Raw genomic sequence first — 17,160 nt, forward strand, 5'->3', positions numbered from 1 at the left:
CAGTGGACACAAGAGAAGGGTCGCTCTCCTGTGTGAGTGTGCATGTGCTTATTTAGGTGGCTTTTCTGCGCAAATGATGCCTTACAGAGGAAACAAGAGAAGGCTCGCTCTTCTGTGTGAGTGCGCATGTGCTTATTAAGATGTCTTTTCCTCACGAAAGATGCCTTACAGTGAACACAAGGGATGCTCTCCTGGGTGAGTGTGCATATGATTATTTAGGTGGATTTTCTGTATGAAAGATGCCTTACAGTGGATACAAGAGAAGGGTCGCTCTCCTGTGTGAGTGCGAATGTGCTTATTTAGGTGGATTTTCTGCACAAAAGATGCCTTACAGTGAACACAGGAGAAGGGTCGCTCTCCTGTATGAGTGTGCATGTGCTTATTTAAGTGGCTTTTCTGCACGAAAGATGCCTTACAGTGGACACAAGAGAAGGGTCCCTCTCCTGTGTGAGTGCACATGTGCTTATTTAAGTGGCTTTTCTGCACGAAAGATGCCTTACAGTGGACACATGAAAAGGGTAGCTCTCCTGTGTGAGTGTGCATGTGCTTATTTAGGTGGCGTTTCTGCGCGAAAGATGCCTTACAGTGGAAACAAGAGAAGGGTCGCTCTTCTGTGTGAGTGCGCACGTGCTTATTTAGGTGGATTTTCTGCACGAAAGATGCCTTACAGTGAACACAAGAGAAGGGTCGCTCTCCTGTGTGAGTGCGCATGTGCTTATTTAGGTGGTTTTTTTGCACGAAAGATGCCTTACAGTGGGCACAAGAGAAGGGTCGCTCTCCTGTGTGAGTGCGCATGTGCTTACTTAGGTGGATTTTCTGCACGAAAGATGCCTTACAGTGGACACAAGAAAAGGGTCGCTCTCCTGTGTGAGTGCGCATATGCACGATAAAGTGGTATTTTTTCGTAAAGGATGCCTTGCAGTGTGCACAGGAGAAAGGATGCTCTCCTGTATGAGTACGCATATGCTCAATGAAATGGCCTTTCAGCAAAAAGTATGCGCTGCAGCGGGCACAGGAAAAAGACCGCTCTTTTGTGTGGGTGCGCACGTGAGTCACCAGCTTGGACTTGTGAATGAATGCAGCTGGACAAAAGTGGCACTGGAAAGGAGGTTCGCCCATGTGTTTCTGAAGGTGCTTGCTCATAGTTGACTTGTCCAGGGTCACATAGGTGCACTGCTGGCAGAAATGAAGTCGGCCTCGTACAGACGACAGTGAATAAGGTTCCAAGGGCACACAGGACAAGGGGCCTGCAAAAGCAATCGACAGCACACCAAGTAGATGGAAATTATGTGTGATACACTACAGATGCATAGACAGATATTTTTTTTTTTTCAGATGGGGAAGAGGGGAAGGTGTGTCTTGATTATGGGAGGGCACCTTCTTGAATTGGTCATGTTTTGCTCTCTATGCCAAGGCGAGAAAAATTAAGGGGGGGGCACACAGGTCTGGTGTGCCACCCCCTGGCTATGCCCCTGATACTCTACAAAGAACTGGAGTATGGCAGCAATACCCAATAGTTACTGTGCATATGTAAGAAAAGTAGATGATCATCTTTTCTCTCATGAACCAAAGGTACTGTGTCTGCAACAGGACACAGACACACCAAGTGTTACAAACACTACTATTTCACTGCAGATACATTCAATGGCCAACAAATGCGAACAGCAGGTGCCCAAAAAATATAATACGGTTTAGCTGTCATTCCGTCGCTGTGTCAAAGACATTGAAAGTGTCTGAATGTGCACAAATAAAAACTAGCCTATTAAGCTACTTACTGTACATCTGTTTACAGAGAAGTACTCGGAAAACACTGCACAACTAAATAACCACTTCATATTACAGCACATAAATCCTAGTAAAAAAAAAAGTGATACAGAGAAGGGGGACCTTCTTTCTTTGTTCTGTCTGTTTGCGCAGCCCGTATTGTTGTAATTAGTGACATGGGGCAAAATAAAAAAGCAAACAAAGAATTACATTTACAAAGGTTACAATTACATCATGGTTGTGATTATTAGGAATTACAGCCAAGTGCAAGGTTCGATGAAAACTTGTCTGGTTGCGAAAACTCATGGCAGGAAACAGTAAACACCGACAAACCGTTGAAGTGAGAACAAAAATGATGTTTTGCCTTATTATAAAGGTATTGTTCATAAATATTATTCGTGAAAAAGTTCCCGAAGTAGGGCCAAACTAACAGTTCTGTTTTTGTTCTTTGTTAACAAGGCTCTAGTAAAGCAGGTTCTTTTTATGTTAGTAAGAGCTCTCTAAGTGAAGCCTAGCATAGAGTATTGATGAAGGATAAAGCCCTTTGCTTCAGAAACAGCACACAAACATTTCATCAAGAATGAAAGCGAGAGAAACCAGTCTTTATAAAAATACACATTTAACAAAAAGGTCGCCGCCTGTAGTGAAGCACTTTTATTAACCCCAACAAGAAAGTTCAAAGCGTTAAACAAAGTTTAGTTCGCATACGGGTGAGCGGTGGAGTACGGAAAAATATGAGTTCAGTCTCATCAACTTGCAGAGGCTTGACGGGACACGAGCACATAGTTAATGCGAGTTCGTTGCTTGCAGCGAAGCAACACTGGCGACTGGAAACGCATCGATAAACCAGGGAGTAAGCCGAGAGCACAGCTTGGATCAATAGCCCGGCGAATGTTGCTTGCCTGTCGGTAGGAAAGTTTGCAGGCCCTGCGCTGGAGTTCAGGACCGGAGGGCTACGGTCTTCTCGAGCTGGAATGCAGCGACCGGAGGCCCTGGCCGGTTGAAGCCTTCCTGGCTCGAGTCTGAAACCCCATGCGCAACTTCAGCGCCAAGTTCGGTGACAACCTTCCGCTCGGCAAGTCCTTTTCGGCTCCCGCAGCTCTTCTGTGGCTCCGAATCTTGCTTGAACACCGGCCCACTTGTTCCGTATTGATTGGGTGTGTCAAAACTTTGTGGTCGGTTCCCATTGGTTTTTTTTAGTGTTGTATTATGTTCACGTCGCCCCACGCATCATCGTGCTCTTGCACGCGACGTCTTTACCATCGTTGTCTACGCAGCACCACGCGTGGACTCTGTCATCTCTTCCTTCTTGTGATGAGCACTTTTCAAAGGTGCGCACTTCAAAAGTGCACCACACTCATCACACCCCCTTAGCAGGGCTGAAATGTCATTTCTGTTTTTGTTTCACCATCGTCGTCTACGCAGCACCGCGCATGCGCTCTGTCATATCTTCCTTTTTGTGACACACACTCAAGTGCTTACTGTTAGCACCGTAGAATGAATTACAAAAAACACATCAATGTTAGTAGCAGAAGGAAGTGTGTACATTACTGCCACAGTTGATGCATTTTCCTCTACTGTCTCTATTTAGCTTCATTGAAAGGATAATCATACCAGGGAACACAAAATCGCTTATGAAACATTTTTTTTTGCGTCTTGCAGTATCTAATCAAAGTGCCACTGCTGGACAATGCGGACCTATCGACAAAACTGTGTTTTTTATTGTGAACAGATGTGTCAAAAGAAAAGGATCCATTATTAAATGCCTAGACTGAACCAGTATATTGTAACACAAGTAATTTTTCCTTAAATTCACGATTCAAACACAAACACTACAATCAAATCAATGATTCTCAAATTCAATAGTATATTATGGATTAACCTTGGGAAAAGTGACTGGTCAACTTTGTAAATTTCAATGCTATCACTCTCGAGCAGCAGTCTAGATATGATCACATTGCCATCACAAGCCAGAGTTCATAATGGATTTCGCTGCAACTCATGGTGCCAATTAATAAATAAGCTTTAAAAGGAATCTATGCCAATTCGCATGTGGCAATATACCAAGCCTACAATTTTCGGCTGTGGATTGAGTGCTACGGGTAATTAATAATTGTTGGGTATGCCCATAGCTTGGCGAAAATTGTCGAGCTCACTCAGACTCACCAATGAAAGATATTTTAAGCTTGGGGCTCATTCGGACTCAAATTCCCCAAAGGTATCCCGAGCTGGAGTCACTTGGACTGAAACTAGCCAAAATATTGCTCACCTGGACTCACTAAGACTCAGACTCGTGGCTTGATCTCAGTGTGATTGAGTCTGAGTCAGTTGACTTATGAGTCGATTCGCCGAGCTATGGGTATGTCTTAAAACCACGGTATGATGTCGTAGTGAATGGCTTCAGTTGTTTCTACCGCCTGGAGTTCTTTATATTGCACACGAATTTTAGCACACGAGACAGAAGTTTTTTTGCCTAAATTGATAATGCGGCCACCACAGCCGGAGTTTGAATCTGGGACCTACAGATTAGCAGCCTCACAACATCATCACTAGACCACTGTGGCGCGTCAGGAGGAATGTAGTCATTTGTAACACCCAGATTTAAATCTTGGTTGGGCTGCAGTTCTATACCTTGGGTCTCAATGTCCGCAAGCCAGGCAAATCTTGGCAGCTCACTTTCGACAATTACGAAGCCGCATTTCACTCCGATTTATCAATAATCAACAACAACTTGAACCTCGATACTAAAGAAGCTGAAACTATTTATATAGAGAAAATATGTTTTCTAATATGATTGCTTACATTACGAGAGCTTGATAATCGTAATTATTTTGAGCATGTGACTTTAGTGTGCTTCTTATGCAAACTTGCAACTTGCAAGTAGCCAGCTGACAATTTCCAGGGGACTCTAGAAATTGAGGTCTCTTTCGTTTTTGGTAGCCACCTTCTGCTCTCTAAAATCGATTTTAACCAACTGAAATTATTTACATTCTTCAGTATTTTTCTTGTCTTAAGTTAGAGAAATTTGTCTAGTGAAAGCAAATAATAATGCTAAATATGTGAGTTTGGAAAAAGATGCATGTTTTGACTCGTATCTTTCCTTATATTACATATTCCACAGTGTACAGATCGTGCTACTTTCGTGACATTTTGTAGTTCGTTTGAATTTTGTGACATTTCGGTGACATTTTGTAGTTCGTTTATGTGCGGACACTAGAAACAGAATTGGCCGATATGGCACTTCGTGAAGTTGCCGCATAGATTCATTGCTGTGATAGTGCTGTCCTTCAACACCACTGTGCTTACTCTGCGGGTGGGACCTCTCCTACAGTTAAATTTTAGTTGCTTTTGGAGAGGAGCTTCCGCAGTCATGGAATACCTGGCACACACACATCCTTTTTTTCTTTTCGTGTTCAGTTAAAAAAACAATAAATAAAATGCAAATACTGATTAGCATTATGAAAAATCAAAAAATGAATTAAACCGCACCTGGTGCCACTGAAATACACACAAAAAAAAGAAGTTAGAATTGTGCTCTGTAACTAAGCCTCAATATGCTCAAATTTTTCAAGCCTGAATCTTATGCCTCAACATGCCTACAGTCAAACCCAACTTGTTTTGCGCAGCATAACAACTTCATTCTGCCCAAAATATGAACTAATTTGGCAAAGAGACAGTTCATTTTGCGGCCAAATCATTATGGAATATATTGCCATTTTTAATAAAAATTCAAAAAACACATAACTTTTACCGTAAATTGAAGAAGTTTTTGTTATGCAACACTGACTCTTCTGCTTAACCAGTTTCTCCCTCGGTATGTCAATCTCTTTTTAGTCTCTTGCTTTTTTTTCCCTTTTCATGTCATGCTATCCATACAGATATATATAAATATATTTTACGGTTTATATTTCCAATTGCATATAGTTGATGAGAGCATCACCATTTAATTGTATCTGTATTTCGATTTTTTAACCTTGTATTCTCTTACTTTCGCACTGTTGTTGCCAATCAAATACTCATGTATACATTTCATTGGAGGTCCCACTTCAGTGTATACTACAGAACCTCCTTCTGTATATTCTTTTTTGTACATCTTATTATGAAATAACAAAATTTGATTTGATTTGAGTCATATGGCAAAACAGGTACTGCTGTGCTCGCACTTTGTATTTGGGAAAATTGTCAGTAATGTTCAAGATATGCTCTTTCCACAAACGTATATGTTCTTTTTTATAGTGAGTATGAATGCATTCTGTGCAGCTGCTTCAATTTATAATCATTTTATCTGTCACCAACAGCAAATGACTAGATGGATTTGTGTGAACTTATCAAACATCATTTTTTGATTGTCATTGATTTTTGTCCTATTTACACGTTGTCGCCTAATATTCTGTAGACATATTGCGGCACGGGGGTACAGTGCAACTACTCAATTTCACATCACTTTCGTTGTTGCGAGAAGCTTCATTCAATTCTCCTCTCACACGGCTATCCCACTGTGATTACATAAGGTTCCAGTGAGCTCACTAGTGATCACAGATTCACCTATGCCTTCAAGCTATGCATACGAAAACTGATCTTTATTCGTGTATGTGTAGAAGACTCTGTGCACGGTTGGCGCAGAAGCCTAGCTCCGGATCCAGCTGCACACAGTCGTAGCGCGCATGTTTGACTTGGTACGAAAATGTGATTAATCACAGGTGCAACTAGTTTGTCAAATAAGGCAACAGGCTAGGTCAACAAACAATTTTCCTAGGTACACTAGCAGTAACAAATAATGCAGAAACATTGCTAAGAGGGAAAATCCGATCCATGTAGAAAACAAAGGTTACGGGTTATAACTGTGGTCGATTGACGGCTCACAGATCTTGAGGGTGATGATGGTGACGACTGGCCGGTTGCGCACTAGACTCTGTTACAACTTTTTCCACATAGTAGCTATAACAGGAGGGCAACTCACATTATAAATGTTGTTCGAGAATCATCTAATAAATGAAAAATATTTACATTTCTTCAATTAGCCTATTGCTTGAGGCTATTCATGGTATGCTGCCGTAACCTTTAGGAAGCTCAAAACTCGTCCTACCTTTTTCTACGAATCATTCAAAGTTTGTGAAAAATTAAACTGCTTCCTCAACCTTAAAATCAGCCGTAACCAAGTTTTCTACCCACTAATATTGTATCTGTGCTATGAAGCATAGCTTCACAGTGCAGACAAAGGGGCTGGGAAGTGCTGGGCACCCTACAGATACGTTAGTAACGTGTACAGAAACACTAATCAAAGTCGTGGAAAATCGGGACGCTATCAAGACAGAAAAGTTGAGACAAGAAAACTACGAATCGGTAGCAAGACTACCGTATGTAGATAAACTGTTGCATAGTTTGGGCAAAGTTAATGACGGGTATGGGTTTAAATCAGTCCTCTAGGCTCCTGAAAAACTAGCTACAATTTGTCAAATGATTCAGTGAAAAATGCAGCAAAATGACAAAAAAAAAAGTTATTTTCCTTCTTTGTCATTCTCTCTTTGTCAGGCTTGATTGGTTCAGCCGGGCCCCGCTAGATGGCACGACCTGTCCAATTTAACCAAGCGAAAATTGAATTTTTTTAACCCCTCGCACCATTCCTCTTAGTAACGTCCGGCGGTTATTTATTAAATGAATCAAACAGACACGAACAAGCAGCAGTTTATTACGCTTCTTAATGCACAGAAGGTTTTTTATTCAGTGCAGCAAGATCGATTATTAGTGTTGAATTGTAGAGGGTTCGTCTGACGTCATTGGGATAATTTTAGAGGATGTCCTACTGCGGCACATGCATTCTTGTGCATTTACCTTAATTTCTCGATAAGTAAGGCACTGCTGTTGATAATATTGTCATTTTAGACATTGTCATACATTGAACCCTCACTCAGATGTAAATTGTTACTAGACTTTAGTTTCTCTTTAATGCATATCAGGGGTAGAACAGGGTAAACGAGTTTGGGAGCAGTCCTGAAAGCAGCCAGAAGTACCTTTCGTAGCAAACTTAGAGCGTAGAGAAAAACATTTCGGACTGGGCTTGGAGCAGCTAGAAAGGCCTTTTCAAGTAAGGTTAGAGCAGTTAAAAGATTCAGATCACATATAGCCCGGTTTCACAGCACTTGTTAAGCAACATTTTTCAACCAATAAGTCAAATTATGCAATGGCCTTATTATTGCGATAGCAATTATATGGGTACCTTTTGATTTTAGTTGTGGCCATTGAAGTCATGTCCCGCATAAAATCCAAACGAATAACATCCACCCACGCATTGTATGTTCAACCCGAGGGTAAGCAGGGGCAACGAAAGCAGCTGGTCCTGAGATCAAACGAGGTGGCCCAACTCCGTTGCCCAGAGAGCGCATGTGATAACATCCCCCAATCAAGAGGCCCAGAGAAGAAACACCGCCTGTCTTGCATGAGCATGAAAAAAAACACGAGGCTAGGGAGGGGAGGTGTTGCTCAAGCAGCAGCTGTGGAATTAGCCAGTAAAGCTGCGATCGCTGGCACGCACGCTAGCTCGGCAGGCATGACCTCTATTGCAGTTAGATTGCATACAAGTCTGAGTAGATATAGTCGTCCAGCACATCACGTGCTCTATGTCTTAATGAAAAAGTGTGAGGGTGGCAAAACTTACTGCTTAAGCAGCGATCAAATGCACCGGCTATGTCCATAATGTGATAACACATGAACGGGCACCAGACAAGGATGAATTGCTAGTGCATCAACAGTAAACTTTGGTTAAACAGGCGAAGTTGCGTGCTGTCTCAAAAGAAAGAAATAGACAGCTCAAAACTTTGTAACCGCCATACTTGCTGCGCTCTCATCAATTACTTAGTACTGAAGCGAGCATATTCCTTTACGTCAACAATCTGCAGAATGGTGCCTAGTTGGATCATAGAGCTGTGAACTGCTAACCTTACTTCGCGTAACATTCCTAGTTGTTGCCACAGCATTCCCTCCTAAGCCGTTGTGGTGAAACCCAGACAATATATTTAGGTTATGGCAAATACGGAGACATACCTGAACAATAACCTTGAGGTTCTGTTTGCGTAGCGTGGGTTGACAGAATCTTCTTGTCATTGGCCTGTGTTCCTTCATGGCGGGTTTGTAGTCGCACTTGAATCGATTTATTTGTAACATGAATCGGTTCACATGCTGGCTTTGGCGATGCTTCTACACCATGTGCCAAATCACAAGACAGACTCGGTGCTCCCTCAGGCTCTGCTGTGATGTCATCCTAAAATAAATGGCATTCAGTTGTAGTGAGGAAAAATGCCAGAGGTTACTACTGAGAAAAGAAATGAATGTTCTCTCACAAGATCTGTTTCGCTATAATGAGTTTGTCTTGGTATGTGCCCGATGATTACATCTCCAGAGAGCAACTGTTTTAAGAATCTGAAATGCTATCAAGCGCTTTCTTCAAGATAGGCTACCAGGGTTGTACCCAAAATTTTTGGGGGGGGCGAGGGGGAGAGAAAGGCACCTCCATAATATGGTCATTTTCTGCTATCTATACCATGGTGAAAAAAAAAAAATTGGGGGATAAATTATAGAATCTTATAGTTATGTGTCCAGCTCAGAGCAAGGTGATAGTCACGCACTGATAAACGACTGCTCTCGAAGCAGCACAAGAGGCTTCGATTGGTTTGTTAATTGAGCCACAGGTGCTATTGGCTCTTCCCGTTTCTTCAATGCAGGCATTGTAGGCAAGAGAAAAACTCACACCAGGGTGTCTCGGAAAAGGTGAACCAAGGGTTAGCTCCTCCAACTGCGCTAATAAAAGTCGTCATGGCTTCTGTCATTGATGCCATGGCATCCAACAGCTGCACCTCACTAAGAGGCATAGTCCTGTGTGCTGGTGTACGATGCCATTGTATCGTACGCCAGCACACAGACTATGCCTCCTAGTGAGGTGCAGCTGTTGTGGCCAACGGCTGCGGTAGGCCTGCCGAGAACCTCCGCGCCATGGGACTGAAGGGCACCGCAGTAACATCAATGTGGTGTCGCATCAAATCATCTTTTGTTTGTAGTCGGGATAGGCCTACAGGCTCGCAGAAGAGATCCGAACGTGGCTATGAACCTGGTGCTCCATTCCAGCCAGAACCAGTGCTCTAAGGCTTAACACTTACGACATGCCTCGTCACTCTGAAGGAGGTTTATGGCCACAAGTCATTTATAACAGCAAAGGTGTTGTAACTCACTGCAGTTTGTGAAGTGCCACAGAAAAATTCCTGAAGTAAGTATGTGCCACAGGAATTTGGCAAGACCCAGTACTTTGTACGGTAGATAAGAGTGTCAAACAAAAATTAACATGTAAAAGCAAGCTTCTTCCCCCCCCCCCCCTCCCATGTGCTGCGAAAGATAAACTGACAAAATTTTGGAGGGTTAGGGCCCTAGATTGTGCATAGATCAAATTCAAAATGGTGTCAAAAAGCCACACATGCTCGCAGTGAAATGCTTTGTTGCATCCACATTAATGCGTTGTCATTATTCATCTGACATTCGCCCTCGTTGGCCAGAAAAAAAAGTTATGTTAAGAAAGGAGCACTTGCTCTGCCATTAGCAAGTATTTTGAAATCTTTAAAAAAAATTTCATGGTACTTAAAATTGGACATTTTAATATTTGATGTACATAATTCGATAGACGCAGTAATACACATAATTTCGTCATGACACTAATGCATCTAGAATGTTGCTTAGTTACATAACTGACATGTTTCAAACCATATGCTCATGAAGTATAGATTTGATATTTTGATGCTACATACAACTCGAATAACTGACTAGTAACCATAAATAATATCGAGTGTCATTTCGCATCCACATAATCTTGGTAGGAAAAGCACTGCTTTTGTTTTAGTGGTATTAATTTGTAAAAAATAAAGCTCACTCCATGGGTACTCAATATATTTGTACTCTGATGATACTGTAAATAAACAAATGAAATAGTTTTTAAAGGTAACCTCCTTTCACTTATATGCAAAGGCTGCCTACAGCTCTTGAGTTAAAAGCTCAATAGTCAGATTGGTACACCTCTCATTGCATAACGGTCCAGTTTCTCTGGTTGCGTAGCATGACAATAAAGGCAAAAAACTTACATCAGAGTGAAAGATAAATGTTTACAAATGCCTAAAACACCCTTATTATCAACAGCATTTCTCTCTTTATCGAGAAATTAAGGAAAATGTGCAACAATATACATGCCACGAGTGGGACATTTTGAAACAATTCCAATGACGTCAAAAGGTCAGACTGCAATTAACCAGTAGTAATTAAACCAGTTACAATAAAAAAAACAACCTACCCAATAAAATGTTGCTTGTTCGCTTATCCCTTTATGGTCTGACCGGCACAAATGTTTGGATGAACAAAGGCGCTTAAAGAAGAGCACGTGCTTCAGTTTCGGTTTTATAACTGTGGGCCACAAGTATCGATGTTTCCGAGAATATGTTTCCGTAGTTCATAAATTTCGTCACTAGAGAGCAAGCAATCGCACTGAAAATGGCGTCGCAGCAAGTGCGTCAGTGGTGGCTCCCTCTTCCTACTAAGTCAACGGTCTTGCATGTTATACATTTTGATTACGTAGCATATACATATGAAAGCAATACGAAAACTTCGAAAAATATGTATCGCTAAAGATAGCGGTCATTCTTGCCGCAACCGCTGTGTACTCCTACATGAAAAAGTTATACGCACGTTTGTGCAGGCTAGGCTTTTGTCCTCGTGAAATGCATGCGGAGTAGCGCAAGCTGACACATTTGTGTGCTGCGGTACCTGTGCCAACTCTTGTTTCATTGCAAATTGCCTTCTTGGCATTTTATTGGCATTTAATTGATTGGTGTTTACTGATGCTTAAAGTATGCCACGTAAAGTGGTGTTGCATAGATAGTGATCACCGCTTATGCCAAAAAATATTAATTTCGTGAATTTGTGTGCGAACCTGAATATTATTTGAAAGCAGCAGATTTTTTATTGCCGATTGCATAGATTTAGAGTTGTGCCACTTGTTTTCTAGGGACTACGATTCACAGTGCACATTAGAATTGCTAAAGTTAGCGAACTTTAACACACAAGAATTTCCCGCCAGAGCATGAAGATTACACGAAAAAATGCTTATACACTTTGAAGTTTCAAGTTTATTATTATTATCAAAGTAACGACACATAAAATGAACGAAACGTTTTACAGACTAGGGTCCCTTAGTCGAAAGACTGTCAGAATTTCTTTTGTCAGAATTAGGTAGCTACAACAAAGACAACAAATTTACAGAGATTCACGTTCGCGGTTTGAGCCAAGTGAGTGATGGAAATTGCAGTGAGGAGGAGGGATTTTTGGGCAGTCTGCCTCCAAGCCAACTTGGTCAGGTGGCCAACTCCTGCCAGCTAAGGTAAAGGTACTGCTGTTTGGAAGAATGAACATTTTGCTACAGAGCTGCCTGGAGTCCCTAATGAGCTGATGCCCTTTTTGATTGCAGGAATCCTTTTCTACATTTCTGAGACTAATTATTGCAACGATTTCGTGAAGCGCTGGTGACAAAACGACTGTGGGCCTCATGATCCCCCTCCAAGAAAAAATAAAAACTCGGCAAGGAAGTCCACAAAAGCTCAAGCAGCTTTAGGTTGGCTGCATCAGATCAGTGCCTTCAGTGGCTGCATCAGATCACCAAGGCAGGAAGAACAAGAAAGCTGTGAAAAAAATGTTCCACAAGATCAATCCATAGAGAGAGATCCGGTAGTGAAAAAAAGAAATTAGCTGGAATCAATAAGCGACTTTAGTGACTTCACCGCTGGTCATCATCGCACAGCTTGATATCGGCACAAGACTGCAGGTTTCCAGGTCACATTTGTGTGCAAGGATAGGTTGTTGAAAGTGCAAGTGCCACAATGTTCCTTTGAGCAGCAAACAATTTTGTAAAGTATGGCACGTGCAGCGCTGAAGATGTATTTTTTTCTATTAACCATTCAGAGTGTACTGCTCGCTGCAGCCGATCAAAGGAACAAAGGCTCGGCCCACGCACATGAGCGGATTCGTTTTATCAGCCGAATACTCCAATTTTTTCAGCTTACTACTTCACACCAGAAAAGTCGTGCATTCTCTTTCAGGTATGAGTGCGTTGCAGCGATGTAGTTACGAATTATTGCCTCTTTAATCCCTTTGTCCTTTAAAAAATGCTCGGCAAATACAATTGTGTCTAGGACTGTGAATGCACAAAGTGTCACAAGATGACGACATCAGAGTAACCCTGCGTTCCTGCAAGCTTTTGCATTTGTCAGCGGCCACACAGTAAAGGTGCGAAACATTAGGCAAGGCAATTGCTACGTTAGATGGCCTGCTTTCTGTCGGGTGATTCGCACTAATGCCGTGTAGATCATTAAACATGACATGCTTTAAAGGTAAGCATTTTCTGGACACGAAAGTAGCACTATGACCAGTCCTGGATCGCTATTTTCAGCTATCAATGTTGACATAATATTTGCCTTTAGTGTCCCTTTCACCGATTGAACGCTTCTGAAAACTACACATGCACCTATGATCAGCTGCTTTTTACGAAATGCAAGCACAATTATGTTCTCTTTAACAAAGAGAGTTCAGTGGACCTTCCTATGTGAGATCCTATATTGCCATTTACTCATCAGATAATATTTATTCACAAAATTCAAAATTCTAGCATAAAATAACTTTTCCAACCCTCTAGAGAACACTGGCAATGTAGAAACAAGACGATAATTGCCGAAAGCATTCTTGTCCTCGCCCTAAAAAATGTGAATGATATTTTACAGTTGCATTTTTTGTAGAAATGTTCCCGCAGAAAAATCCAAGATAAATATGGGCAAGAGGGCGTGTAGTCAAGCCTGCCATGTATTTTATCAGTCTTTGCAAGTAGGTAATATCCTGAGCCGAGCTATCTTTAAACAAAGCAAAGACAGTTTGTACATCACATGAAGTAGAGATAAGAACTGAGTGGTGAGACCTGGTAGTTAGACGAGAAAGTCGATAAACGCTTAAGCCAAGCTGCCATCCTAAGAACACTGATTACTTTATGTTAATCTAATGACAGCTACATCAGTAGAAGAAAGATTTAAGGCATCAATTATTTTCTGTCATATAATTTTAGCTTTATAGATATAGACAATATGAAAACAATTAAGCGACCATACTTCCTTATTACAAAGAAACGTTGCAGTTTAATGCCTGTGTTATTCGAACGTATTCCAGCCTTCAGGGTTATGTGTGCTTAATTTTTAAATAACCTATCTTCTTAATTGATTTGAGGCAATGACTGATGATACAAGGGTTGTGAGGTCGTTTGGATGTGTTTATTTCAATGATAGGAGAAGATTCAAGACATATTTTTGATAATAAGTAAATGAACGTGTCATATGTATCATCAGACGTTATACGCAGCATATGCACTTGATTGCAGTTAAAATTTTTTAATCCAGAACAAAAACATTCAAGTGTAGTAAGTGTGTTGTATTATATAGAAAGATCAACGTTGGCATGTAACGCAACAATTCTACTACAGCATCACTCGTAGCAAGGTTATATAGACGGCTTCGGTGTTTGTAAACAAACTAGTTCGCACTGAACGTCCTACCCCAGCAGACTTCTGATTTGATTGATTGATTTGTGGGGTTTAACATCCCAAAACCACGCTATAATTATATGAGAGACGCCGTAGTGGAGGGCTCCGGAAATTTCGACCACCTAGGGTTCTTTAATGTGCACCCAAATCTGAGCACACGGGCCTACAACATTTCCGCCTCCATCGGAAATGCAGCCGCCGCAGCCGGGATTCGATCCCGCGGGTCAGCAGCCGAGTACCTTAAGTAACAAGTATTGTTAAAAGAAAACACCAGTCTGAAGTGTGGCAGCTTGGGCTAGTTGGTATGGCATGTCGATAGTTATAGCGCGAGAACAAAACGACGACACAGAGACAAGAAGGACACGAAAGACACGAGCGCTCGTGTCTTTCGTGTCCTACACTGCTTCGGGGATGGCTAGAATGCCCACAACCTTTTTGTGGAAAGTGCCCACACACTGCCTTTTGCGGCGTCCTGATTGGCTAGTTGCATAATAAAAACACCTTAACAGCTGCTCTTGGTATTTGCACAAGGCAGTACTGGTGAACTTTTCATACATGCCAACTTATCATGAGCCTGACCTTGCCCACTGCAGGCAAGGCCTCTAAACCCGGTCCTATGCTATGTTATACCCGCTAATTCCTTAATCTCATCTGGCCACCTAGCTTTCCGTTACCCTCCGTGTTTGCTTTCACTTCGAATTTAGTCAGTTGCGCTTACTGACCAGCGGATATTCTGCCAATATGTTACGTGCACTGCCCGTGTCGATTCCTTCTTTTAGATTTCAATTACGATGTCCTTCACACGCATTAGCTGTCCGACCCACCCTTCTCTCTTACGATATCTCAAGGTTACACCTATCGTTTTCCCTTACGTTGCTCGTTGCGTCGTCCTCTCATTGTAAGCCTCCACGTTTCTGCTCAGTAGTGAAGTACCGGTAAGATGTAGCTGCAGCTGCTCCTCGGCAAACGTGTTCCTTTACAACTTCCAGCGTCTCGCTACCGAGATGGTTGCGCATTATTTATTGGATATATCCCTCCGCGTTCTTTGTCCAGTTCAGTAATCATGAGTTGATGGAGGCGGAAATGTTGTAGGCCCGTGTGCTCAGATTTGGGTGCACGTTAAAGAACCCCAGGTGGTCTAAATTTCCGGCGCCCTCCACTACGGCGTCTCTCATAATCATACAGTGGTTTTGGGACGTTAAACCCCACATATCAATCAATCAGTAATCATGAGTTGTAATTCGAAGTTTACCATAAGGTACCCTTCAGTACCTCATTCCCGATCTCGGGTCCCGAAAACTTTCTATAAGCACGTCGTGAATAGCATTGGGGAGACCATGTTTTCTTGCCTTACACGTACCGTTCTTTATTGGGATTGCATCGTTTTTCTGTAATGTCAACACATGCCACATAGTAAGCTCAGATATTCGAAATCTTACCTCATCTCTCGAGCTCTTCGAGAATGCTGTCCCCGGTGCATTCTGTTCACCAACGAAGGGCGATGACACCACGCCAGGCTTTAGAAGAGCAGATTTTAACGGAGTTCCCATTACGCACACAAATAACACTGATTGAAATTGCTATCACTAAATTGTATCGAGCAAACCAACAGCGGTGTTCAAATGTTTCAAGTATACTGTCTCTAACCGAAGGGATCCGCAGAGTAGCTCGTGTTTTCTCATGAGGGAAGTTGTGATGCGGTACATCGTTCCGATTGTAGATTCTTTGTCAGCCGTACACGGCGATGGGCGAGCTTTTCCGTCCTGTAGCAGCTCTTGGAAGCGTAAGCCATAAACGCAGGCTGGCCAAGTCAATTATCCAGGATGAGAATAATAACTATCGCGGAAAACAGTTAAGAAAATCGGCACACGAACGACTGGTACGCAGCGTCTTCACGGCGGTTCAGCACACACACTACGCGTATCATGGGTGCCGCCATCTTAACTACAAAAAAAAAAAGTTATTTATCTGGGCTATTTGAGAAAACCCCGCTAGGGCACCGTGCTTGGTTCCGCTTTCGTTTTCGCGTGTTCCAGCTTTTGTTTGGTGTTCATAATGCTGTCCGTGCAAAATAAAAGCAATTGATGACCCATCGCGTTGGTACGAATACCGCCGACTACAGGACCTTGAAACGTTAGATGATTCTTCTCCTGCCAGGGCGTTTCTCTCCGGACACCACGAAGCACTCGCACGCTCCTCCAAGCACTTGGCACTGTCATCTGCTACAGTGGATGACATTGGGCCACCAGTAAGATCAGAGCATTGTGCGCGTTCCACCCTGCGTGCAGTCCTCGGCTTCATGGAGGTTGCGCAACTGACCGAGCGCCTCTAAAGCTCACCGACTAAGCCTAGAACTCACGACGAGGCACTTCAGCTTTTTGTGTTACCAGTGCTTTGTAATTGTGCCTCCAACATACCTACTCCACTCTAATTTCCTTCTTCCTTACCTTTTTTCCCAATCCCAAGAGTCGCGGTTGTGGTGTCCTCGCCTGAGAGACAGTTACTACTGCGTCACTCAACCACACTTTTCACCTCCTACCAAAATAAAGTTGTTTCCCTCTCTCTCACCTCCTATCAAGAATCCCTACTTGGCCTAGGTATTTTTTTTTCTCGTTTTTTGCAACTGGTGAAAATGCGGTCATCACGGCCAAGTTTGGAGTGCACCTATTATGCGAGTTCACCCATCATGAGCGTAAATACGGTACTCCAGCTCCCCTGTCCAGCGCCTGTCCAGTTCTTTTAGTCTACGTTACATATTGTTTGCCATGAGTAAGTCCACAGTGCACAGT

The 17,160-nt window shown here is 42.4% G+C and overlaps 1 protein-coding gene across 1 annotated transcript; it reads right to left on the bottom strand.

Annotated features, from left to right (window-relative positions):
* Positions 1-104: 104 nt before the first annotated feature.
* On the bottom strand, positions 105-17,028 carry LOC142804029 (uncharacterized). Its single transcript, XM_075890536.1, has 3 exons — positions 15,811-17,028; positions 8,806-9,022; positions 105-1,247 (listed from the first exon to the last, which is right to left on the bottom strand). Exons 1-3 carry the CDS (start codon positions 15,919-15,921, stop codon positions 166-168), a joined length of 1,410 nt encoding a protein of 469 aa, XP_075746651.1. The 5' UTR covers positions 15,922-17,028; the 3' UTR covers positions 105-165.
* Positions 17,029-17,160: the final 132 nt, after the last annotated feature.

Source organism: Rhipicephalus microplus, chromosome 3 (assembly GCF_043290135.1).
Source record: "Rhipicephalus microplus isolate Deutch F79 chromosome 3, USDA_Rmic, whole genome shotgun sequence".
Lineage (NCBI taxonomy): Eukaryota > Metazoa > Arthropoda > Arachnida > Ixodida > Ixodidae > Rhipicephalus > Rhipicephalus microplus.